Here is a 26,947-nt window from a genome sequence, read left to right on the forward strand (position 1 = left end):
TAGATATCACTTTGGTTCTTGGCTGGTTTACAACATACAGTCTGCATTCACTATTCTATATAGGTTGTGATCAATAACGTTGGGTTGCAACCAAGCACATTCCCGGATCCTCAAATGGTGTCAAGTTATAAAGCCATTACCAGTTTCTGTTACCATCTGATGAAATTGTGAAGCTGCACATTCTTTACTTTAAAATGGACAGGGAATCTCAGTGAGCGCCTGGAAAGATTTGAATAAAATCCAAGCAGTGAATTCCATCCATCATACAAGCTTCAACCCACACACTGTCCTTGCTACCTAATGATAAGACAATTTTCCACGTTGAGCTTTACTACCACAATAACGCTACCACTCCGTTGTGCACGGTCAGAAACCAAGCACAGTACAGGTGTCCAGTTTAATCATCAAGTGTTTTTATTTAAGCACACATTTCCCAATAGCATTGTACACATCAGGAACCTACAAAGTTCTCCCGTGCCTCCCACGCTTCTGTTCCCCCCCCCCCACGCTTGTTTCCATGCAGTCTCGTATCATTCACCAGGTCGGTCTTGTACACAGGTCCAGTCTGGTCAGCTAGCAGAGCTAATTGGGTGCATTTAAAAAGGGATGGAGAGGAGGCTGAGGGAATGAGGAGTCGGGAGCCGTCCACAGGCCGCGGAGGGCCCTTTAACACGTCTGCACGGAGCGCAGCGCCCGATCAGAAGGACAGACCGGCTGCTGCGACCCCTGATAAAATGCGTAATCTTTGTGAGGTATCCGATGCCATATTCTCTCAAGGGGAGGGTATAGGGGTGTGTGTGCGGGAGGGGGTATTAAGGCTGAAAGCTGGTGTGGAGAAATCTGGTCGTTTCACCTGCTGCAAAGCATAAACCGCTTCAGCAAACCTTTATCGGATCAAACCAAATTGAGGGTAAATGAGATTTGGCAGTTAAATCTGATAGAAAATAAAACAGGTTTCTGAGGTGGCGGGGTGATGCGATACTTGGTACTGGGAACTCTGTCTTCAAAATAAACAAACATTCTCTGACACACCCATCCTTATAAAAACCAAACAAAGTTAAACTAAAATAGCAAATAAGCAAGTCAATCAATCCATACAAAGTGACATCGGGCCTTTGCAAAGTGACATCAAGTTGCTTTTCTCCCATTCCACCCTAGTGTTTATTTCATAGACCATCTCCCATAATCCTTTGTAAACCAGTAAGTCCCTGGTTTGATTCTCCTATGTGCACTCAGCAAGGTTGGGGTCCACTCCGACCGGATGGCGAGGACAGACCTCAGAGGGGCCAGTAAACTAGGCTAGGGTTGGGGGGTGAAAAGGGAGACGAGAGCCTCTCGTTGACCACTAGTATGGCTATTACCGAGTTAACGTTCCTGTCAGAGGCAATGATTTCAGCAGCATTATCAATGAGGGAAGGGGATGTAGAAGAGACAATAATATTACAGCACATTCATAGATAGAAAGAAACCCATGACAACGGGACAAAGTGTGAGTGGCAGCCATGTTCAACGGAAGAGAAAAATTATACGCAAGTTAGCTCTATACAATCACATTTCTACAACAATGCTGTACATTCCATCACCCCAAAATAAAGAAAGCAGATCTCTTTATGACCCTGTGCCGTTCATCCCTCTGAAGCACCATTGCACAGCCAACATGGAGGGGTTATGGACACAACTCACAACGCGCAAACTCAACGAGGATGAGGAGATATTTGGCCATAGCAGGAGTATGGTCACTAAGTAAGCGCAACATTACATTTCTATGCGTCACGTTGTTATGAATGCTAATCGTGAGTCAGGTTTACTGCGGGGCATTCACATGGGAGCACTCAACGGCCAAGTATGGAGTATTGGAAGGAACATTGAATCAAAGACAGGGGGGGGGGGGCAGCAGACAGTGTGCAGAGCAGCAGGAGGGGACCCCAACCGTGGTAATACTACGTCACATCGCTGCAGTAAAGTCGGGGCGAGAGGGAGAGCGAGGGGTCACGAGTACAGTGAAGGAGACACAGCTCTCCTCCTGAACCCCTCGCCCTGGCCCTCCTCCCTCTAAAAAAGGACAAACGATAGTGGAGTGCAGGAGAAAACTCAGGACACGATGAGTCCTAGAGAGTGCCGAGCCGTCCCTGTGCTCTCTTCTGTGGGGCCAAGCTGAAGGGCAGGGGGGGGGGGGGTTTGCACTCCCTCTTTCTACCTGGCCTCCTCCCTGCGCTCCTCCCGCTTGGCGCGCACCGACTGGCTGCCGTCGGCGGGTTGCTGCACCCAGTTGTTGTCGTGCAGGCCGACGCGGCAGCCCGGCGTGTCCTTGTCTGTGCGCCGGCAGCACATCCAGTAGGAGCGTCCGTAAGGCAGGTCGTGGTGGTAAGGTTTGGGGTGCCAGCGGCACAGCGACACGTCGCCCCGCTCGTACTGCCGCTTGCACTGCTTGCAGGGGTCCTCGCGGTACAGCGGGTCCTGGTTCCAGCGCGAGTCCACCGCCTGCACGCCGTACGTCTCGATCAGCGAGCGGAAGTCGTGGCAGGTGCACTTGAGCGCGGCCAGGGCGCGCGTGGGCAGGTAGCAGAAGATGTTGACCATGATGTGGTCGGGCAGCAGCAGCATGTACTGCCGCGGCTCCAGCAACCGCTGGATCTGGAAGCGGATCTCCAGGAAGTCATGCGAGACGTGGCGGTAGAGGCGGCACAGGGAAGGGTCCGAACAGTCGTCCGCCGCCACGCCGCCGCCGGCCAGCGGCGAGTCGGGCCGCGCCGCACGCTCCCCGGGGCCCACCGCGACCAGCGAGCCGGGGCTGCCCGCGCCGCTGCTGCTGCCGCCGCCACCGCTGTTGGTGCAGTCCAGAGAACACATTCCTGACCCGCCGGGGCCCGGTCCCTTGCCGTCCTCCTCCGGCCCCCGGGGGGGCTGGAGGAAGAAGAGCTGGCCGGGAGGGGGGTCGTCGGCCGACAGGTCCGCCCCGCCGCCCGGCATGGCGAAGCACACCGTCTCCTCCTGCACGTTCTCCGTGCTGTCCTTGCCGTAGAACACGCACTGGTCCACGGCGCCCGTCACCACCACCTCCACGTGGAAGCCCGTCATCCGCTCCCTCCCCACGCCCTTCTTCTCCGCCTTGGGGAGCTCCTGGCCCGGCTCCGGGCAGCGGCAGGCCTGCCTTTCTGCGTGGTAGGCCGCTTCTCCGTCTGGCTTGGCGAGCAGCAGGCCGCTGGGGTCCCGCGACGACGGGCTGACCAGCTGGTAGAGGTCACACGTGATCTTCTCCTTGGCCCTGGCCCCCGATTGGCCGGCGCCGCCGCCGCAACTCATGAACATGCAGCGGGGCCGGCCGGCGGGCTCCGACTGGGATCGCGGGTCCAGACTGGACACGCGGAAGGCGATCCTCACCTCGCCGTGACACTGAGTCGGGGGCGGGGGGGTGGCCTTGTTGCAGAGCCCCGGCTCCCCTCCTCCCCCGCGGGCCCTCACCGGGTCGGACGGCTCCGATAGGGTTGTGGAGCCCGAGGCCAGCCTCAGCTGATTCTCCTGGTTCTGGGACTCAAAGAGGGCTATGGCGTCGGCCACCTTGCAGGGCTCGTCATCCTGCTCCTCCTGGTCCGTCCGGATGGGGGACGAGGAGTCCTCGTCGTTGTCCGATGGGGGCCCGGAGTCCGGACCCTCCGACGAGAAGACCATAGGGTTGGGGTCCGACACGGAGCTCCGGAGGAGGGTGTGCTGGTGGACGGAGAGGCCCTGGCCAGTGGTGAGCTGGTGACTGGGCTGCAGGTGGTCCTGGGAGGCGACCATGCCCTGTAGGGCCATGGCAGTCCGCTGCTCCACCAGAGCCACCATCTCCGCCACGGACAGGAGGTCCGTCTCGCTCACCCCGTCCGGCGGCGTCTCGTCGAGCTGGGGGTCCGAGGAGGCCAGGGGGCGGGTCGGAGGGTCATAGGAGGAACAGCGCCTTCGCCGCTTGGCCTTGCTGCAGTCCGTTGCCCAGTTACCCTTCACCTGGGGGGGGGGGGGGGGGGGGGGAAGATCATGAGCATCATTCACCATGGTTTATAGCTTATGCTACCATGTGCCCCAGTGAGGAAAGGAACCCTGATCATGCCGGAAGAATACAACATTTTCCACAGGGGTAAGTAAATATTTGTTTAGCTGTCCAGGGTAAACAGGAACTTTGTCAATCCAATGTGATTGCATTTATTCCTCTAGTTATGTTTATACAGCATTTAGCTTTTCATTATTTTCAGTGAAGCCAATAGATAATATTGGGCGTGATATAGCGCCTAACATCAGCTGCCAGTGAATAGGTTTGCATCCTCCCTCCATGCATGTTCATGCTTGTATTCTGTTGATTGTTGCCTGAAGCAGGCCACTGCTCACCTTCATGGCACTGGGTCTCTGTAGTCCTGCTCCACTGAACTGGTGCGCCACAAAGAAGGCTATCTTCTCCTTGGTGTTCCCCGGCTTGATGACATACCAGGTGTCCAGCAGCACGCGGCCCTCCTCCATCTGGGCCCCGGAGGAAGGGGGCGAGGGCGGGGCGGAGGGGGGCGCGGGCGCCGGGCTGGCGCTGGAGGGAGGGGAGGGGAGGTCCGGGGGCGTGTTCTCCGAACCCGCATCGTCGTCTTGTGCCACGGCTACGTTCTCCCCCTGCTCCCCGACCGCGGACTGCCACCCTTCATCGCCGCCGCCGCCGCCGCCCTCCGGCGGCCCGCGGCCCGTGGCAGAGGGCTCGGCCTTGCAGAGGGAAGGGGAGCCGGGGCAGCCCCGTGTCCCGCCAACGCTGGCGGCGGAGCCGGCACCGCGGGCCTTGTTCTGAGAGTACGTGCCGAAGGGGCGGGGGCACAGCAGGCGGATGTGGGAGAAGGTGTCTCGGTCCATCAGGGAGCGGACGGCCCACAGGGCGTAACGGCATCTAGGCTGGCCGGCAGGAACCCGAGGCTGGACTCCTCATGCTCTCCCCGCCCCCCTGTCCCAGTGCCAACCTGGCGGGCGCTGTGTGCCACCCAGATCAGCAGCGACCACAGGCATACAATCTGTGAGTAATCTGGAGGCAGAGGGGAGGACGGGGAGGGAGAATGGAGAGGGAGAAGGGAAAATGTCAGTGAGGTCATAAAAAAATAAAACAACCGTTTGTATCACGCAGAGAAATCGGTTCACAGGCAGGTTCAATCCCTCGTGGAGGTCATTCATTTTTTTTTGCATAGGAGAACACGAGTAGAAAGCAGCCAGGTCAGCTCAACCAACACTAGAAGGCAGTCAATAGCTGGAACAGAGGAACATCAAGTGGGGATCAATTCTCTATGCAGGCTCTCAATCAAATTAAAGGGATCTCCTTTCAGACTCTTTGTCTGGGGCCGTCTGACTAGAGGGATGAGGCAGTCGAGGACAAAAAAGGATTTAACACTCCCTCTGTACTTCAAAGAGGACTTGACCAATGAGACGCCACACAGGGTGGGGCAGGCAGCCCTATTTTTAGCATATTGGTTGAGTGTCATCATGTGTATGTGGGTCTGTCGTATACGTGTGTGTATGTCGGGGGTTGCAGCCTTTCCTTATCCTTCCTCCAATCATCGTCAGCTAGTCTTCCACACTACAAGCTAGGTCGGGGGTGTAGGGTTAGGGCTTAAGTCTACCCACAGTGCTTTGCATGTGCGTCATACATTGCCAGCTGTAGGTTTGCCAAGAACGTGCCGGCATGTGCTTATAAAGGAGATAAGGGGGGGGGGAAACAAGTGGTGATGGTGCAACATGTTTAACTCACTGCTTGTTTTAAGACCTCAGCTGTGGAACAGCTTGAAACGCTAGCTGCACTTCTTGTTAAGTGTTTTTGGTTGCATTCGGTCCAAATACCTACTCTGAGACTGCAAACTATGCTGGTAAACTATAGTTCTTATGGTGGAGGAGAGCAACTTTGAGTCAAAAGTTTATCTGTAGCGCCCATCATTAAAACAGTTGCATTCACGCATGTGCTTTTGTGAGACAAGCTCTGCCAGAGAATGACTTTCAATCAGGAGTGAATCTACCATGGCATAAATGAAAACAAGTCATTCATTTAGCAAAGGCTTAGATACTCTACCCTTTTATGCAGGATTTACACAGGTCCATTAAAAAAAAGGACTTCAGAACCACAAAATGTTTGAACACTACACCATAACAACGGATAACAGTTGCTCTGCTGTCCATACCCTTGCATGCGTAATTGCGTTTACTTGCTGGAGGGTACAGTAACACACATCATACAAGTTTATCGGCATCACACATTTTAAGCACACATCAATCCTTTTTGCTTGTCTATTAATCCAAGTGAATGTGAAGGCGGATGCAGCACAGGTAGGCGTGTTTCTCTTACAGCTCATCCAGTTTAGCCGGTTCTGTGATGTAGGAGCACATTTTGTAACAAGTGTCTGTGTAGGACTAGGCTAGCATTATAAACCATCCCAAATTCCCTGTCTTGGATAATTCAATTATATTTATGTGCATTCATTTGAAAGAGTGCACGACCTTCGTTAATTAAAAAATATCTGATTGATGAAACATCATCTCGCACAAGGCAAAGAATAAGACACGATCCAGTGAACTGGTTTCTCTGGTACCGTTCCAGTCAACGTCTATTCACCTGGTAATCCACAGCCTTAAAAGCATATCCGTGTTTTGCCATCCATCTGGGTAGAACATTTGTACCAATGGCATGGCTGAGAGGTGTAAAAGTCAAAAGGACAACCCCACACAAACTGGTTGAACCAATTGAAAATTCTGCTTCCCTAATAACAGCAACACAGGCTGGTGAACAGCGGACAGATTAATGCTGCATTGAGAATGGTGACCCCTCCTCCTGACCTCTTCTAGTGGTATTCAACTGTTATACCACTCTCCTGTCCCGCCCACCGACTCACAGATGGCTCATTGAAGTCAATTTAGGTTGATGCAAGGTTTAAAGCTAGGGTAGGCAATTTATTTTAGACACATTTTTTGTCAAATATGTATAATTCTCTTAAAATCCCGACAGCAATCTATAAATCAAACACTCTGACAAAAAAGGAAAATAATCTGGGATCTGATGGCAGGCCTGTAATAATTCCCTTCTGCCTGGACAGAATTCTACCTACCTTAAAGGTAGAAGGTAGGCTAGGCCAAGATATTGATTAGGCTAGCGAGCTAATCACATGTTTTGGGGAAGTGGCTTTGGAGTGAGGCTTGAAGGGAGGGGTGGGATTTTTTTCCTGTTGGATACTTTCAAAATCTGTTATACTATGGTGGGTTACTCCAAATTGCCTACTCTAGCTACAATAACTACTGCTCGATGGATTTGGTGCATTTTGCAAATACAGCAGGGTAAATTAACAATTTACAAAAGCCTCACTTAAAGGTCCCATGACATGCTATTTTACGTATTCTTTAATATAGGTATTAGTGGGCAACTAACACAGTATTCAAAGACGTTCCTGAAATTCAGCCGTGGTGCAGAGTTACAGCCACTCCGAGCCAGTCGCACATTGAGATTCCCCCAAATGCGCTGTTTCGGTGGGCGTGTCAAGGAGGAGGGTGGGGGTGTGGCCCTGAGCAGCTTGCAGCCACGGACGGTACCATGCGCTCTATTTACAGTGGATGTATCGCAATGGCGAGGCGCACACAGCCTTTAGCCGTGTTCTGTAAATATTCTAGAACACACGGGAGTCCTGGAGCTCTATATCTAAATATTATCATATAGCCTACACAGATATCTATATAGCCCAATATATATTATCACGGCCAAAAGCTGTGTGAGCCGATATTATGAATCTCAAACGACCGCGTTGGGTTCTCCGACGTTCCTGGTTCTTCAACGTCCACATCAATGTGAATACACACACTGTAACGCAAGTGTTGTACACTTCCTTGTTATTTGGATAACCGTTCTGCTGTTGGTGTGATGGCGCATAACACGTCGGACTCTCGTCTCTTGTATTTCTACAACGAGACTCGTATTGGGGGTTATCTCAGCCAAAGTGGAGAATGAATTGGGGGGAAGGAACTTTGGCTTTGACTCCCTCAAGAACATGAACCACGACATGGAGGAGAAATGGATTGTTGGCGGCGAATGTCTCCCGCTTGAGCCCCGCTGAGGGACCACCGCCGGAGGCGGAGGTGCCTAAGCGCTGCCCGGCAAAGATCCCTTTCTCCTCCTTGTCGTGGTTCATGTTCTTGACTTGAGGGAGTCAAAGCCAAAGTTCTTTCCCCCCCAATTCATTCTCAACCTTGGCTGAGATAACCCCCAATACGAGTCTCGTTGAAGAAATACCAGACACGAGAGTCCGACGTGTTATGCTCCATCACACCAACAGCAGAACGGTTATCCAAATAACAAGGAAGTGTACAACACTTGCGTTACAGTCCTGGAGCTCTATATCTAAATAATATCATATAATACATAGATATCTATATCATATAACATATTGTGTGCGCCTCCAGACGATATTATGAATCACAAACGACTTTGTCGGGTTCTGCGACGTCTCTGGTTCTTCCACTTTCACATCAACCTGAAGTCGACTGAACCGCGCGCTGCCTGCTGCCGGCTGCCGGGCGATGGTGCCTCGCGGCAACCGGCGGCATGTCGCAGTTCATGTACTTCAGCGTGTCAAACCAAAGTTCCTTTCCCCCAATTCCTTCTCAACCATGGCTCAGATAACCCCCACGACAGTCTCGTTGTGGAAATACAAGATACGTCAAAGAACCGACAAGAAACACTTGCGTTACAGTGTGTGTATTCACACACACACATGTGCCGCTCGCACGGTCGAGTCTCATTGGCGGGCCAACGTCTCTGGGCGGGCCAGGCAGAGTAAGGGGAGGAGCTGAGATTCCTCATGACGTCATGAGCACAGACATTCCAAATCAGCGCGCTTGAGCCTCCGTTTTTTCAAAGGCGAGCAGAACAGCTAGTGCTCGTTTTACACCAAACGCAAGTTTTAGCCACTGGGGGACCATAGGCAGGCTAGGGGAACTCATATTTATGTTATAAAACCTCACAAAGTGAGATTTTCATGTCATGGGACCTTTAAGGCTGGAACAATAACAAATATTGAGCTTACAATTAAAAAAGGTTAAACATAAATTATTTTATGGTCATCCAACGGTCAACCTCTGGACCTCAGCTCTACTTTTTAGGGGGCATAAACATTAGTCCATCAAATTTCTAGCTCCTAAAAACATACTTGAGCAGCGATGTACAATTATATAAACTGAGCAGATACAAAATAAGAGTCCTGCCACGCTGCTGTGCTCTTTGTGCTGCTCCTTTGTTAGCATCAGGGCAATAAATGTCAACACTGAACATCATTCATCAAAGCCTCTGTTGGTAACAACAAGCAATGGACAATTAAGCGTTCTCCCTAGGTCTCATTGATGAGCGTGCACACTTAACCACACACCCAACTCCAGTTGAATGAGGACCTGTACATGGTCAATAGCAATAACCCTTGGTTTTCAATGGATCTGTTAATTTAAGGCCATTTGGCATGGATCTTCATTTAGCCTCATCTAACCTTAGCTTTAGCAAAAAAAAAACAGTCATACAATACATCCTGTATTTGCCCCAATGCTATACTTTTATTCACAGCCTCAGTCACACTGTCCAATCAGGGCCGGTGCTACATTTCCAAAACACCCTCCGCTCAAGACCCGCCTCTGTGGATGTGTGAAAGCATTAACACAGTCCCTTAGCGCTTGGGGAGACAGTGCAACAGGAGTATGGCCAGACGGCTGGCTCTTCAACAAACTGTCAAATTCAACAATGGCGCTGACTGCATCGCCCTCCAACACAACTGTCTAAAGTGGTCATTCTGCAAATTAATCTGGAGTGGGACACCAACTGGCCAACAGGGCTGTAGTGTTTGACTGTGACATTAAGCTGCCATCATAACACACTTGCACTCTGACAGCACAATTTCCCAATCACAAAGGCGTGATCCAAAGGTTTCTTGACATGGACATGTAATGGCATAAAACACATTACACATAAAATACAGCAACGCAAGCGTCACTGTATTGTCCACAGATTAAAAGTTAAAATCCAACAGTGAATAATCTCTAAATATAAATGTTGTTCATCACCTTGCCTTCGCCAACTGTTGTTTCATTTTCTATCTAGTTTCCAATAATCAAGTTCGTTTCAGCACAAGCCTCAAAGCGGGTGTAACGAATAGGAAGTTATATTAACAGTATTTTCACTTATTTTTCTTCATTATTTGCAAAGAAATGTACCTAAAAAGCGTGCAACGGCCATGTTCCGACAAACAACATAGCAGTACATTTAACACAACATAACGAGGAGTTCCTAAAGGCAACAGCATTCATTGCGACATATCTCCAGAACAGCCGGAGTTAGCTCTTTACCACCAGTAACTGGTCAACCCATGTTTGATGGATCCCAAAGTCAGGAGCCCATCAAACTTACTAGCATCCTCACTAGCAAACCTAATCGAACAGCGTTGCAATAACCTAACTCACCTGTAACTAACCCAACTCACCTGTTAGAAGAAGACAAACAACCATGCAATTAGCAAGTTGGCTAAATGTGCTAGCTAGTTGGTTATTGGGCAATAGCTACTCGTCTTACCTTAACGTCCAAGTCCAAAGCGAGTTTTGGCCTGGAAAATCGTTGATGACAACTGGATAGCGAGCTTTACGTCTCAGCTGAGCGACTCAAAAAGACGGCAGCAGCTAGTGTTCCGCAGGTAACACGAGTGGTCCGTGGACACGTAGCTAGGCTAGCTCGCTCTTCGGCTAACGACATTAGCCAGCTAGCTCTTCTCTCATCAACCTTGTTTAGCGCGGGTTACTATCCAGGGTCTGTCAGTCTTCACAAATACTCTAGATGCCACTCACTCAATGCCTTTTTTAGCACACTTTGAAGGACACCCTCCCTTGTTATCTTTTCAGAAGTGGCACGAGCTTTTAACGGTGTATACTTAGGACTACTGAAATAATCAGTGTCAAAAAGGTAGGAAGAAGAAGGCCATCTTGTTGACAAGCAGCTCCATACGGCCCGCAGCCAATAGGAACAGAGAGTCGATGGTGTGCCCATATATGGCGTCGGCACGACTCCCCTCCTCCTTTAGCCCTCTCTCTCTCTCTCTCTCTCTCTCTCTCTCTCTCTCTCTCTCTCTCTCTCTCTCTCTCTCTCTCTCTCTCTCTCTCTCTCTCTCTCTCTCTCTCTCTCTCTCTCTCTCTCTCTCTCTCTCTCTCTCTCTCTCTCTCTCTCTCTCTCTCTCTCTCTCTCTCTCTCTCTCTCTCTCTCTCTCTCTCTCTCTCTCTCTCTCTCTCTCTCTCTCTCTCTCTCTCTCTCTCTCTCTCTCTCTCTCCCATGACCATCTTCTCATCTTTCACAGCCTCTAATTCATTCTCTCAAACGGTGGTACTCGGGCATGGTCAGCTCAGTGACCTGATGATTTTAGTGCCTATTATTTTCTGGTCACTGAATCCTAAATTAAGGCGTAATGCACAAGCTAGGCAGGTAATAAATGTTTGCAAGTTTTGCATCTGAGATATGCATATTGAATAATATAATAATTATAGAATATATGGGTTAATATTGGCATTTGCTGTGGGGCTATCATTGTAGTAGGTCCTGCAAAATCTATATATGGTTCCATTTATCCATCCTTCAATCTATATATCTTTTTAACTGTCTGTCTGTCTGTCTGTCTGTCTGTCTGTCTGTCTGTCTGTCTGTCTGTCTGTCTGTCTGTCTGTCTGTCTGTCAGTCTGTCAGTCTGTGTATCTGTCTGTCTCTCTGTCGTTCTGTCTATCAGTCGGCCTGTCTGTCTGTCTGTCTGTCTGTCTGTCAGTCTGTGTGTCTGTCTATCTGTCTGTCTCTCTGTCGTTCTGTCTATCTGTCTGTCTGTCTGTCTGTCTGTCTGTCTGTCTGTCTGTCTGTCTGTCTGTCTGTCTGTCTGTATCTGTATATCTATTTACAACTGTTGAATCATAGGCTTTTGTCTCAACTAAAATCACAGGTCAGCATAAAATCAACATTGAGCGACACCTTTTTTTTTTTTTACAGTCAAGGTACCTCATGACACTCAGCCACTCATAAAGGGCACCAACTCAAGGGATTATTATTGGACGTTGTCATTCAAAGCACTATCTTTTTTTATTATGATTCGTCGACGATTACTGGTTCAGCGTATTGTTTCTCAACCCCCATAGGTTTACAAAACCAATTAACCTCCTGGGTTACGCCCTTTTTCTTACTCTCTGAATTTCGGTTGGTTGACTGACATGTCAGTCTAGCCTCCACTTCCGGATACCAGAGCGTTACAAAACACTGGCATGTTTCATTCACTTAACTGTTTTTAACTAGAGGACATCGTGTTCTGCTCCATCGCGTTTTAAACAGTAAGACAATTATTAGGAGTGAGGTCGATTGCGGGAAACCTTTGGAGGAGATGCGTTGTGATTGTCATTGACTGTGTTATTTGTCATTATTGGTGTATCTTCGTTCGTTGCACAACTCGTGCCCGACCTGTCAACATATTGTCTAACGTGATAGAGGTCGTGTAATGTAAATCTGATATTAAGGCAAGCCTTTCAAAATCGTGGATTGAACGGTTTATTTCCTTAATAAATGTGTATTACACATTATCCCATGACTTGAACCAGCCGCCAATACATTGCATGGACATTGCATTCATCTTTGTTTAACTGCCTTTTATAATTATCCCTAAAAATTTGGTTAATAATAAGAAGTACCTATGAATGGTTTTGTAAGTATGGTGACTGTGTGCACTGTTACATGGTGTAATTCATTAATTTAAAAAGAAAATCTTCTCTTGTGTGCTTTCACAGTGCAGCTCGCTGAGATGCTGCAGGTGATGAGGGGCGCAGGTAAAGTGGGGTCTGCCCTGGTGAGCACGCAAGGGGAACATCTTAGGCTGATGGCCTGCAACTCATCCCTTGGGGGTGTCGCCCAAGCTGCCCAGGATATGGTGGAGGGACTGGTGGGCACTGCAATGGGAGGCAGCAAGGCTGTGAGTTTAACATAGACTTTCAGAGGAGTACAAATGCAAATATATGCCCTTAGCAAGATAGTATTTAGCTACCAGACTTTTTTTGTTGCTTTTTCATGCAAGTAATTTCTTCAGTGGACCTCATACAGATGTAATTTGACATTGCTCACCCTTATACACGTTTTCTTAAAATGGCTGTGTTTTTATTTATTTTAAAGGTTTGGTTTCCCATTTTGGGATCGAATGGCCAACTCACAGATTGTATAGCGCGATTCTAGAGTTTAGACACCATTATTTCCATTGTTGACTTTGCTGACTTGTTCCTGTCTAGAGGTCTAGGTTAGAATTGAAGTCAACAAGGCATTGTGACATTAGTCTAAAAACATTTATTCATGAATAGTCTTTTTAAAAACTGGAAGTTGAGGGTGTACTGTAACATGTCTCCGTTTTTTGTATGGAAAAAATGGTAACGAATCAAGCATTAGATCAATAGTTATGTGTCCGGACACATAACAGTGCATCTTTCAGACATTTTTTCCACTGCTGGCTGGGTCGGATTAACATCAATGCTGTTCACCAGCACCTATTCAAACGTTGTAAAATTTGTAGAACGATGGATAACTTGACTGATAAAGGAAATAAAAGGAAAACATTTTGAAGGCGAAGCATACAGGATATACAAGGAAAGGGACTTGTTGAGGTTGGTTTGTAAGATACATAAAGAAAAACGATATCAGCGAATATTAACTAAATATTGAACAATTAGGATTCAAAAAAATATGAATTGACAATATTTACACAAAAAGTTTTACACACAATAAGTCTTATTTAACTGCAATAACGAGTTTTAAATATGAAATTCTATGGACCAGGAAGTAACTTTCTGCCTAGGCGACATAGGTCATTGTATTGAATATGATCTCATATACTGCTGATTTCCATGAAACCATCAACAGGCTGTAAAGATAGGTGATCGCCTTTGGATGTGACACACTCAATTTCTAGCAAACTATAGTGACAGATCTGAGTTGATAAAAGTGTTGTTATAAGTAGATGCCCGATTTATTACAATTAACCGACATGGTTAATTGATTAATCATACTCCCTGTATCTGTTGTTTGGTCGGCTACTGTTCCGACATAGGGAGCAGCTAAGCTGGTTAGATAGCGATGCTTGATTATGTTTTGGTTGATCTAAAGTTCAAAGGTCCCTTCCATCAAAGTGCATCCTACAAACATGATGTTCGGCCATTCATTATGTATCAGTTAGGGGATTGACATCATTACATAGGACAACCAGTCACAGCTTCAGCCTTTCAGGCCATAGAAGAAAATAAATAAAAATTGTTACTGAGCTATGAATTCTTATTTTCATGGCTAGGGACCGAACATATACTATTATTTTTCTTGACAGGTAGACAGTGTAAATTCTTCTTGTAATTAGTAAGATCCAAGGCCAGGTTTTAAGCTTCGCCGCACCATCCTAACAGGGTGTATTTGGAGTTCAAAAGTTCAGTTTGTGCTTGAAATTAAACCAAACTTGATTGATTCAATGCTCCTTTAAAAACCGTTTGGGAAAACAATTGTAAACTTATATTTTCAGCAGATATATTTGAACCAATTTGCGTAGTTATGGTGTATTCACTCTAGAATCTGTGGTTAGGCCGTTGGATCCAAAATAGATAACTTATCCTTTCACAATAATAATAATAACAATAATTATTGATTGCATTTATAGCGGTATTTATAGCAGTTTTCACGGTATACGCTTTACATGGCGAGTATGTGCGTGTATATGTGTGTGTGTATGTGGGGTATAACGCCTCATCCACTACAAGTTCATCACCCGACTGGTAGTGGACGAGGTATCATTATGGCTGCCAGTGTGCCTCAGAATGCTCCCAACAAACCGGCTATCAGAGTAGAGGGCTGTGGAATGATGAAACTATCCGAGACAATATTTTTCATTAATTTGCTAACCTGACCTACTGCTGTGCATCAGCAGTCTTTGAAAGAGGACGTGTTCCCTGATGCCGAGGGCTGGGAGATGGAGCCGGAAGAGGCTGCCCAGTGGTCTGTTGGCTCAGAGTTCTCAGCCGGTGAATCCAGGCAGAGCCATGCTGGTCCTGAAGCCACTGCAGAGTCCACATCAGGTACGTTACCAGGTAAAAGTTAACACAGTGGATTCAGTTGAATAAGTGCATTACACATTGGAGCGTGTTGACAAAAAGCTCATTGTTCCGCTTGCAGCATGTTTGTGCAAATCAACAATGCAGATCTTTGCAAAGCTGCAGGCATTTATGCTTCCACGTACACAAGTTGACAAAATAATGTGTTTTGTCAAACCCTAATTCTACATCAACTGATGAGCAAATCTGGCAACGCAATTGCGAGCATTCTCCATTGAAAACATGTTGAAAAGGCGATCTAAATGCACTGTTGATTTATTGCAACCAGAGGGGTATTCCATCAAAGTCGCTAACAAAGGCGGCGCTTAGTTGATTAAGCCCGGTTAGAATTTACGCCAACTTCGACTTGAGGCTAAAGCAGTTCCATCAACCCAGTTCAGCCGCGCCTTGCTCAGGCTAGTTCAAGCCAGCCTTACGTTATCGTGGATTACGCCCGCTCCAGAGATATGTAACCAGCCCAGAACCGTGAATGTCGAATCATGGATCAAATGTCCGAAAAGGGTTAGAAGCTGCTTGGGGAGGTCTACGAGGAGTACAAGCATATAATAAATCGAAGAGGAAACACCGTAACCATTAATAAGAACAGGGAGGCCGCCTGGCAATTAAAACGCTGATCTTCTGAATGAATAAGTAGTAGGCCTATTAAGCGTAACTAGTTAGATTTAATATTGTCCATAGATTTGTATTCAAGAGATACTAGATAGTCTCGAGGTAATGTGTCGGACTTGCAGCCGGTCGTCCGGGGTTCAATCCCCACCTAATTACTAATTGCCTGCCGAGAAACTCACCTGAAAGGAATTTATGTGGCTGACAATTTCCCATGCAGCAGTGTATCAATTTCACTATCAGTAACATTAATATTAATGTTAACTTTACCATGGGTTTTTGCAAATTATATTTTGGTCATAACATATTTATTATATAAAAATACAATTGTTAGGCCTAATTTCTCTGGTATACGTACTGAAACGCAAACTCGCTTCGCCCGAACCTCAGGGCAAATGCTAGACCGCTCACCGAACTGCTAGTTCACAAATTTGACAGAATACATAGTTTTAGGTAAAAATGTGTTGAGAGAATATCCACTATAACAATAGATATCAATTCATCAAATTATTTTATTTGCATAATTTAATCTCAGACCCCTTATTAATATATGCTGTTTGTACTACATATATTTACATAAATGACAATCGTGCGGATTAGGCTTGGCGGAACATTCTGATGGTACACTTGTTTCCGCCAGATGGGACTCCTCTGAAACACCGCTCAAGTAAGCCTGACAGTTAGCCTGGTACCGACCAGGTTCATTTAGTCTGATAAATTGCCATGGTTACTCAACGGAGATTCCTTTTAAATCACGTTGATGGAACGCAACTCTAGCTTAAAGGAGCGAGGCTAAGCGTAATAAGCCCGGCTTTGCCTTTAGCTCGGTTGATGGAATACCCCCCCGCATGTATTCTTGTGTTTTCCTTGTCAAAAAAGACAACACTACCCAAATTCTCCACTCAACCTATCAGAGATTATGCAAACCGCTGTCAAGAAGGTTTTTGCGCTGCAACACCCTTCTTTAGGGGGGGGGGGGTCCTTGCGTACACATAGGTCCTCACCCGTAAAAAGGGTCTTGTTCCCTCTCTGAATAGCGCCGTTGATCTCTGCAGATCTTTGCATACTTGCAGGACACAGAAGTGCTAAAGGTCCCATGACATGCCACCAGGTGTGGTGTGATTAGCCGTTACAAGCCGTTTTGGAAATCTGCCCCTTATGACATCACATGTGGGCGTGTCCACCTAGATGTGTGATGGATGGATGAGCAACCTTTGCTACAGTCCCCTGGGTAGGCTGGTAGACTGATCTATCCAGCATACATCTATGTAGACACGCCCACCTGTCGGACCTTTAATTTACCTTAAAAATAAGATGCTCTCTACTAGGGATGGGCACGAGTAGTAAATTCCAAACTCGAGTGATTGAAGGAATTCCTCGAGGATCAATCGAGTACTCGTTTAATCAAATCTATTTTTAGAATGCAGCGCATCTGCAGCAGGAATAGGCCTAATGATGAACGGCAATATTACCAACCAAACATGTAATGCTTATTCTCCATCAAAACAGTCAGAGTTATCAGAGTATTCATTATTTATTTTTGCAAACGTTCAAAACACATTTGTCTTACAAAAATAAATATGCGTCTCACAATTTAAATCACGTCGAACCAAGGCCGAACCAAGGTATTTCAATTCTTCGCTGCGCTTTGCTCTAACCGCCATCTCTTAACTTTTTGAATTCTGGCGTGCCTGCCGGCACGGCACGCACCACACAGAAATTTTATACATTTCATTTGCTTTGTGCCCACAAAGCAATTGCGTTAGTGGCCCCGCACAGAAAAAATGTATACATTTGCTTCAGAAAACTTTGTTTGTGTGTGTATCCTGTCCTCACGCCCATCCCTACTCTACTGAAATGACTTGCAACTAAGATAAGATAAGATAATCGTTTATTAGTCCCACGGTGGGGAAATTTGCAGGTCTACACATTTTTTATTTTAGTTCTAAACTATGAACCAAACATAGTTCTAAATTATGAACCAAACATAGTTCTAAACTATGAACCAAAATAGGCTGGGTTTCTACATGCACGTATAACGTGATGCATATAATATGTGTGACTTCCATACTTTTCCAATGTTGACGATGCAGGAGTGCCTCCACGCCAGGGGAACAGTCAAGGAGGAGCGGGCTGGCCGGGGCAGACGGCCAGGTTCCTCCACACCTCAGCAGGCCTCCACCACCGCTACCAGGCCAGGTTCATCCATGACACCGTGGTGGCCAGGCTCACACCGGAGGACATCAAGAAGGCACGGGAGGCCAAGCAGGCCTTGGTCAAACCCGTCCGACAAAAGGTTTGACAACGGGCAGGGATTTGTCCTTGAGGAAATAATGCTGGTTCCTGACAACACATGCAGTTATTTTTCAGATGCTTGTAAATTTGTAATGCATGACAGAATCATGCTGTTGATCACGTCTTGGAGTTTCAGGGATTGTTGATGAGAGTTCTGTTTGAATGTTTCTCCCTAGCTCAGTGACCGGGCCAGGGAGAGGAAGGTTCCTGCCACTAGGATAAGCAGGCTGGCTAACTTTGGCGGTATATATGATTTTGTGAATGTCATAGAAAAAAAACCTCTTGTTTTACCCAATCTGCATGAAGTATAATGCAGAATACATTGATGTGTTTGTTTGTCAATTTTATATATTCCCAAATTAAAATGTGCTTCCTGTCGATGTCTTCATCTCTCCAGAATATGTTTGGATGTCCAATATAACTACACCAATGTTATGTGCTATTTTAGTTGGAGACGGAGATAGTTGCTATTGATATCCAGGATGTTTTGGAGACGAGGTTGAGACTATAACGGGTATCTTTCTCCCTCTTGACTCTGCAGGGCTTGCAGTCGGGCTGGGGATCGGTGCCATTGCAGAGGTGGCAAAGCAGTCCTTTGGCAGCAAACGATCAGGAGGTGAAGCTCTAAATCCGGTTTTATTTCTCCTTCTGCCAAGCTAAATCCTGCCCTGTCCTCTCCTCTGGCTTTTACTGAGTTGACAAAATAAAAAGGTCTTATTCCACATAGGACTCCTGGCACATTCCATAGACAGACGCTCGGTGAGCAGTGCTTGGCGATCTGCTTGATTACCTAACAGTACCTGCTGCCGATGGAATCAGTGCTCTCTTAACAAGTGTTTCAATCAGATCCCCCCGGGTCTTCTGATGGCAGACGCATCAATGGGCCGTAGAGGCCCTCATTTAAACAACCGCTTTGAGAGCACCACTTCAAACTAACAAATCCACTATCAAATCCAACCAAATCCTTTGTGTACCATAAGAGAGGATCTCATTCCAGGATAATTGAGATGGTAATGAGTGCTTACAATAATTCTTGCACCCCTCTTATGTTTCACTTTCAGCGCTTTGTCTATAAATGATAACTACAGATCTAAATGCTTTTGTGTGTGTGTGTGTGTGTGTGTGTGTGTAAGACGCCGGGGCGGTGATGGACTCTCCGCTCCTGTCCGAGGCCAACGCAGAGAGGATAGTGAACACGCTATGCAAGGTCCGCGGTGCCGCACTCAAGATCGGCCAGATGCTCAGCATCCAAGGTGCGTACTCGGTAACAATGGTCACCGGGAGGACGAAGGGCGATTCCGTACACTGATGCGCCCCGATGAGATCAGACTGGCTAGTCTGATCTCATCAGGGCGCATCAGTGTCTGGGGAAGAGGGACTTCAGATATCTTGAGGCAGCCATTCAATTGGCTGTCCGATTGAAATGCGCATGCCTCCGGAAACCTCATGTAAATGTAAACCACTCAAAGCGCCTTACAAACTGCCTAACATTCACACATTCACACACTGAGGGCGGTGTCAATCATGCAAGGCAACAGCCAGCTCGTCAGGAGCAGTTAGGGGGAGGCTTCTGTATCAGGGACACATCAACACTGAGCTAGGAGGCACCGGGTATTGAACCAGCAACCTTACGGTTAACAGCCAACCCGCTCTACCTCCTGAGCCACTTGCCGCCCTTGTCTGTGTGAAATGTTACACATATCACACATGTCTGTGTGGAATGTGTGTCCCGAACTTAAGCGATGAGGGTCACACTGTTTTGGTATTCCCCCCCAGACAACTCCTTCATCAACCCCCAGCTGCAGAAGATCTTTGAGAGGGTCCGGCAGAGCGCCGACTTCATGCCCCCCTGGCAGATGAACGTAAGTGGAGGCCCACCGCCAGCAGACACAATGTACGACCCCTCGGTTTACACAAGGTGCAGTGTACGGACTTACTGTACTGCAGTAAACAGTAATGGTATACCAAACCAATGAAATGTACGACTGTATCAAGGATATCATTAGTCAGAGGCAATCAATATAGATTTGGCAATGAATCGACCTAGATGTGGCCCAGTGCATGATGGTGACATAAATACACATGTATCAGCTCGGCATCGCACCACAGCAGTTTGAACCCTATCTCTGGTCTGTTTAGAAAGTTCTGGCGGAGGAGCTGGGCTCAGGCTGGAGGGATCAGCTGTTATCTTTTGATGACAAACCATTTGCCGCAGCGTCCATCGGCCAGGTGCATCTCGGGGTTTTGAAAGACGGCCGAGAAATTGCCATGAAAATCCAGGTAAGCGATCAAAGAAGTGCATGTATAAAGTGGGATTGTGAAGTGTTACTCAAACGTGCCTTTCTGGTTGATCTGCCCATGGCAGTACCCAGGAGTAGCAGAGAGCATCCACAGTGACATAAACAACCTGATGTCTGTACTGAAGATGAGCGTCATCCTGCCAGATGGTAAGATTTACAATTAAATTGAGGGCATTTGTCAGAAGAAGGTGAAACAATATATCGCTGTTGGTGCTGTCAGAATGTTTATCGCTAGGTTAACCCAATCCTGTACACCACAAAGAAAGCTAGAATAAGAGGCCACACAACTAAGTACTATAACTAAGTATGACATACAATAAGAGGATACATTAAGGGCCAGGACGTTCAACATTCAATAAGTAGGAGGGGGTGGCTATGCAGAATCTAGGTGAACTCTGAGCAACAACTAACTGTAACTAACCCCCCTTTGTCCATCCCGGGTAATAGTCATGTTAACAAGGTGTAACCTACCCTGACATGACTAGCCCGTCAGCTGTGTTTGGGGGCTTTTATTTAAGTCCTGATCGAGGGTAGCAACCCTTCTGCCCTGCCATGGTTTTGAGTCAGTTTGTGTGTTGGTTATGTGACTTTTGATACTCGGGTGCCCACGTTAATTCATCTCGTTGAGTAATCATTGGAAACATTTATGGGAAGACTTGGCTATTCTCCATGTTTGTCTGAGCCACAACCAAAGAGCGTTTTCAGATGGGCACCAACTATGTCTGGCCTTCTGACAACAGCGTACACTCACATAATCAGCCAACTGTTTCAACTGACTGATACAGAGACAGTTGCATCCTACAATTGCGTCCTTGGGCGGCAGTAGCTCAGGAGGTAGAGTGGGTTGGCTGGTAACCGGAAGGTTGATAGTTAGATCCTCAAAGTGTCGAGGTGTCCCTCACCCGGACTGCTCCCTACGACCTTGCTGTCGCCCTACATGGTTGAGTCCGCCGTCAGTAAGTGCGTTTTCATGACTCGACAAAACCAAACTATTGGGTTTGTCCGACTTTGATTATATTTGTATGCATGTATACACCTTAGTCTGACTAAAATCGGACCGAATCGGGTTTCTCATCGTCAGACAAAGACCTCTAGATTATTCGATTGATAATTGCATTAATCGTGCATGTGTACATTCAATTGGATTGGAATCGGAATTTGTGTTCTGTGCATTCTCGCGATTTTTTCACGGGGCTGTGAGCCAGAAGTAGCAGACGATAGATAGTCGTGTTGTTGTCGTCGTCGAAAACAGCAAAAGCAAGAGCGCCATTGTGCATCTATTTTGTGTAATTATTAGGTACATCACATACAACATGTAGAAGTATGTAGCTCTTAATCTTGCTCTTCGTATGCCATCTTTCTCGAATGTCGCCTGAGTTTGTTGTTGCTGGTGAGGTCAAGAGGTCAGCGGGTGGCTCTACTACCACTAGTTGAAATGGGTACAGCGCCACCTCTCGTACCGGGGCATGACATGCTTCAGCCAATGAATCGATTTTCTCACCGAATCGAATCGTTGCCCTCATAATCGGAATCGAATCGTGAGGTGCCAAGAGATTCCCACCCCTATTGTGTAAATAAGCATACACATACCTATTCTAAAAATATATATATTTAATGTAGGACTATTATCCGTAACCAGAAGCATTTAGTTGTTTTTAGATGCTTGTTTTTGTGACAGTAGTCGGGGCTTTCACGTCTTAATGTGTCCCTCCTCTGTTCCTCTTCCGCACACTGTTTATTTTTGCACCAGGCCTGTTTGCAGACAGCAGCCTGGAGGTCCTCCAGAGGGAGCTCGCATGGGAGTGTGACTACAAGAGGGAGGCGGAGTGCGCCAAGAAATTTAGGTGGGCTGTTGTTAGAGAACACACACACACACACACACACACACACACACACACACACACACACACACACACACACACACACACACACACACACACACACACACACACACACACACACACACACACACACACACACACACACACCTATTTTTGCCCTCAGTGACTGAAGCTATTGGTTATAATTGGGCTATGTTTATTTTCAGCTACAATTGTAAAAAAAAAAAAAAAAATGAAGACGAAATAACAAAAGTGATGCCATTTAAAATGCATCATGCTCTGAATCATTCGCTAAAATCCTTTCCACAATATCAAACAGAGCGGTCAGAGTAACAAACCAATTAAAAGAACAACAAGAACATTATTTCACAACTATTTATCCTCCTCGCGGGCTCCGCAGCCCGGCCGCGGGCTACGGAAACGCCAATATAAGCGAACAGAGCCACACTGTACCGCAACGAACAGTAGCGCACCACTCGTTGGAAACGAGGCATATGACTGAGCGGGTTTGTTGGTTCTCGTAGCCTACCCTTGAGGGGATAACCCCTCCCTCCGGGCTGCTCCACAGCCAGGGCTCCTGCTTATTGGTTCATAGCGCAGCCAGGGCCCCAGCCTATTCGTGAATAAACGTAGGCGGGATCCAGATCCCTTAGCTATCACACCCACTCAGAGGAGGACTTTCCTCCTCTCTCTCATTGAACCCCATGTTATTCACCGGCCGCCAACACTTTCGGGGAAATGAATGGGAGTCAATGGGAGGGTGCTAATGTCCCTTTACCCAGGGAAACGAACATTACATATACAAAGGCATTAAAGTAGTCATATTTAAGGGCATTCATTCATTACAGTAGTCTGGACAATCTACATTTTTGTTCTCAACAATGTTAAGAAGGATCTTCCTCAATGGAGAAGCCTCCACTGACACACACACACACACAGACACAGACACAGACACAGACAGACACAGACACACAGTCCTTGTTAAACAAATAGATGTATTCAAGGTCAACTGATCAGATTTTGAAGTCTGTGTTTAAGAATTGGAGGGTAACTGCCGTTTTCATTTCTATGGAAACGCCAATGACATATTTCATTTGAGATAATAAATCTAATTTTTTAAGTTTGATTTAAAAGGCTTGATTTAGGGCACATAGCTCCAGTCATTTTCGCTGGCATCCAGATAGATGACACTGAACGCAACAAGCAAGTTTTCTCTTGCTCACATTCCAATGACTATATATCTGGCCAAAGTCTAAGCCGAGCCCCGAGAATATCTTCAGACAAAACCATGTCTGTTGTTAACACAACCTTCTCGAATATGGACAAGACCATGCCTCTGGGAGATTCATGTTGTTCTAAATAATTGGACCGATGCACAATGACTACTTAACTAGACACAATGAAGACCAGCTGCCCACCTCCTCTAACTGCCATGACTGAAAGACACATCTGCGCGTGTGTGTGTGTGTGTGTGTGTGTGCCTGTGTGTGTGTGTATGGTTGTGTGTGCGTGCGTGCGTGTTCCAGGACCCTGCTGGAGGGCCATGAGTTCTTCCAGGTCCCTGAGGTGGTCGAGGAGCTGTCTGGGCGCAAGGTGCTTGCCATGGAACTGATCCACGGAGTCCCCCTGGACCGCTGTGTCGACCTGGATCAGGAGACCAGGAATAAGGTAACCCCCCCCCCCAGGTGCACCGGGACCTTGGTGGGAGCGATGTCAACTGGTTGATTGACTCTCTAACGCTCTGGTCGCCCTCGCCGCTGCAGATCTGCTTCAGCATCCTGCAGCTGTGCCTCCGGGAGGTCTTTGAGTTCAGGTTCATGCAGACGGATCCCAACTGGGCCAACTTCTTCTACAACGCCGAGACCAACAAGGTGAGGGCCGCAGCAGCCCCTTCATCGCGCCCGCACCGCGTGAAACACTTGATGAAACCACGACATGCCTCCCTGCCAGGCTGATGTACATGTCCTTTTGCTGTGGATCTCGTAACATATCCAGGAACCAAATCGACATTTGTACATTATTTGAAGTTCATGACATTCATCGGCGTTGATGACATTTGTAAGCATACAAAATAAACCATGTCTACACACATCTATTGAAGCTTTGCACAGTCGTGCTGTCTGTATATACAGACTCCTTTGACCGTCTTTCTTAAGCGGAGGAACTTGGAAGAAGATATGACCATGTATTGTTATCCCCCAATATTAGGTCATCCTGTTGGACTTCGGTGCATGCAGAGGCTACGACGAGGCCTTCACAGATGACTACATACAGGTAGGATCATTACAGAGTACAAAGGGGATTAGCCATGTTATGTGACACGTAACACGGGAGGTTTAATGTTGGCCAAGCTTCGTATCAGTGTACAACGCATACAATGGTGTTTGAGGGCTTTACCGACTTATATGTATATACCATTATACAACAGTTGGAGCCGACCAAGTAATTTGATTGGACAAGAGGCATTCCATGAGTGCTGATATGGAATATGACAGCACTGGGACTTTAAGCTATACATGTATCACACTAGCTAGTTATTAACTAGCTAGTGTGTTTATGTGTTGCTTGGCAACAGTTCAGTCCCAGTCCAGTTGCGGAAATATTTGTGTTGGCGGAGCCAAAAAAATTTTAAATAGACAAACAAATCATAATCTGTTGTTGCTTATTACTGTTAACTAATAAAGGGTGTTTGTGGAACGGTTGTGTTTACAAAATGTTGTGCTGTTGTAATGAATATCAGCAAGGCTGTGATTATCTTCGGCACTCGGCCTACAGCCTCGTACCTACGACCGAAACACAGCAGTGCTCATATTCAGTACAACAGCACTCCCTCTCGTGTGATATTGCTTAAATATAAATTGGTTATATATATTTTTAGGTTGTTCACTAAAGTGTGTGTGTGTGTGTGTGTGTGTGTGTGTGTGTGTGTGTGTGTGTGTGTGTGTGTGTGTGTGTGTGTGTGTGTGTGTGTGTGTGTGTGTGTGTGTGTGTGTGTGTGTGTGTGTGTGTGCGCGTGCACGTCTTCAGGTGGTGCACGCGGCCTCAGTGGGCGATCGAGCAACGGTTCTCTCCAAATCCAAGGACCTGAAGTTCCTCACCGGCTTCGAGACCAAGGTAGGCTCTTTTTATTGGATCTCCCCCCTCTCCTCAACGCGGCCTTCATTCATATTTAACACGCCCCGGCTCAGCTTATTTTCCACTCGTGTCCGATGCTGCGGGGGCCGTCACGCTCGTCGGCCGTCTGCCGCTGGCTTTCTGCACGGTCACGCTGCCTCAGCAAGGCCCCGGGCCGCAAGCTGCTCCGCCTCCCAGACGTCTCCAGTCTGAGGGGTGTTTTGCTTTCCGCTCGGCGTTGGAAAGCGAGCCGTGTTCTGTGGCCGGTGCTGATTTACGCTTGACAATTTAGACTCTTGCCTGTAGTGCTTAATTATACGGAGGAGATATTTAATCATTAGTTAAACGGCGCAACGGCCGTTTGACTTTTAATAGGGTTCTTAAGTGGACTCAATTTACTGCAGTTATGGTTATAGAATGAGGTGATAAATTATATTGTAGTAGTAGTAGTACTAGTTGTAATAGTGGTGGTGGTGATAGAAGTAGTTGCGGTGGTTGTATTAGTGGTTGCAGTAGTAGTAGTTGTTGGTCATTGGTACAGAATCTAGGGCCTAGATGAAATGCGCTGCTTTGCCCTATTGGGCAGTTCAACCCGAGCAGCACCGTAAAGTCATGGTCTGAGAGTAAACACCGCGCTCTATTAAAAACCATATGAACCATACTCACACCATACCCCCTCGCCCCTCCCCCCCCCCCCCCCCCCCCCCCCCCTGCTCGCCAGGCCTTCCAGGAGGCCCACGTGGAGGCGGTGATGATCCTGGGCGAGGCCTTCTCCTCCGCGGAGCCCTTTGACTTCAGCAGCCAGAGCACCACCAAGCGCATCCACGGCCTGGTGCCCGTCATGCTGCGCCACCGCCTCACGCCCCCGCCCGAGGAGAGCTACTCCCTCCACCGCAAGATGGCTGGCTCCTTCCTCATCTGCTCAAAGCTTGGCGCCAGCATCGCCTGCCGGGGCATGTTCCTGGAGATCCACCGGGCGTACCAGGAGCGGAGCAAGCGGCAGGCAGAGGCTGCCGCCGCCATCGAAGGCGCTGCTTAGATAAACAACGCGCCGTGTTGTGGGATGGACCCGAGATGTACTCCCTGAGCTCTGTGGACGTGTGAGCCTGCTCCCGGGGGCCAGGGGTTGTTTATGTTCTGCTGTCGCGAGAGGAGAGGAGTCCTGAACTACTGTGCATGCGTGTGTGTGGGCGGCAGGTCCACACCTCTGGCTTGTAACAGTGTGTGAACTCTGACCTGGCTGATAACTGGCAGTTGTTGATTGGGTGGAGCTGCTGTGGGTTTGACTTGAACTGGTTGTCTGGACTCTGGCGATCTCCTCAACTGATGCACTCCAGTGACTTCTCTGACACTGAACTGGTATCATGAAATAGGAAGCTACTATATATTTAGTTGATGATAAATATACTTGTATTTGTATAATAATTATCTGCAGTAATGTATTAATAAAGTTTTCTTTTTTCGTTTTTTTGATTTATTTATGCTCGATCAATGTCAAACGATACACTGTAGACGTCCAAGGCCATGCAGATGCTGATATGCAATAATGTTGCCAAGGGCAGGTCTACACATGCAACATGTTCCAAGAAGGTAGTAATTATGTGAAAAGCCTCTTGTGGTAATAGACAA

At 47.4% G+C, this 26,947-nt stretch overlaps 2 protein-coding genes across 5 annotated transcripts in view; one reads left to right on the forward strand and one right to left on the reverse strand.

Annotated features, from left to right (window-relative positions):
* Positions 1 to 391: 391 nt before the first annotated feature.
* Positions 392 to 11,027, reverse strand: fbxo46 (F-box protein 46). Its single transcript, XM_030380875.1, has 3 exons — positions 10,583 to 11,027; positions 4,363 to 5,029; positions 392 to 3,984 (listed from the first exon to the last, which is right to left on the reverse strand). The coding sequence occupies exons 2-3, from the start codon at positions 4,861 to 4,863 to the stop codon at positions 2,194 to 2,196; spliced, it is 2,292 nt and encodes a 763-aa protein (XP_030236735.1). The 5' UTR covers positions 4,864 to 5,029; positions 10,583 to 11,027; the 3' UTR covers positions 392 to 2,193.
* Positions 11,028 to 12,264: 1,237 nt separating this feature from the next.
* Positions 12,265 to 26,947, forward strand: part of coq8b (coenzyme Q8B) — a 14,824-nt gene continuing 141 nt past the window's right edge. The window contains exons 1-16 of one of the 4 annotated variants that reach the window (XM_030381948.1): positions 12,265 to 12,363; positions 12,814 to 12,995; positions 14,976 to 15,138; positions 17,862 to 18,064; positions 18,240 to 18,306; positions 18,605 to 18,679; positions 19,197 to 19,316; positions 19,840 to 19,925; positions 20,203 to 20,343; positions 20,429 to 20,510; positions 22,114 to 22,207; positions 23,731 to 23,872; positions 23,968 to 24,075; positions 24,413 to 24,478; positions 25,232 to 25,318; positions 26,040 to 26,947. The exon at positions 26,040 to 26,947 is cut by the window's right edge and continues 141 nt beyond it. In XM_030381948.1, the coding sequence (XP_030237808.1) occupies position 12,363; positions 12,814 to 12,995; positions 14,976 to 15,138; positions 17,862 to 18,064; positions 18,240 to 18,306; positions 18,605 to 18,679; positions 19,197 to 19,316; positions 19,840 to 19,925; positions 20,203 to 20,343; positions 20,429 to 20,510; positions 22,114 to 22,207; positions 23,731 to 23,872; positions 23,968 to 24,075; positions 24,413 to 24,478; positions 25,232 to 25,318; positions 26,040 to 26,357 (1,935 nt within the window). In that variant the 5' untranslated portion in view covers positions 12,265 to 12,362 and the 3' untranslated portion in view covers positions 26,358 to 26,947. The remainder of the gene's footprint in view (positions 12,364 to 12,813; positions 12,996 to 14,975; positions 15,139 to 17,861; positions 18,065 to 18,239; positions 18,307 to 18,604; positions 18,680 to 19,196; positions 19,317 to 19,839; positions 19,926 to 20,202; positions 20,344 to 20,428; positions 20,511 to 22,113; positions 22,208 to 23,730; positions 23,873 to 23,967; positions 24,076 to 24,412; positions 24,479 to 25,231; positions 25,319 to 26,039) is intronic. The other 3 variants (XM_030381950.1, XM_030381949.1, XM_030381951.1) reach the window with 3 other exon arrangements.

This window comes from Gadus morhua, chromosome 16 (genome assembly GCF_902167405.1).
Source record: "Gadus morhua chromosome 16, gadMor3.0, whole genome shotgun sequence".
Classification (NCBI taxonomy): Eukaryota; Metazoa; Chordata; class Actinopteri; order Gadiformes; family Gadidae; genus Gadus; species Gadus morhua.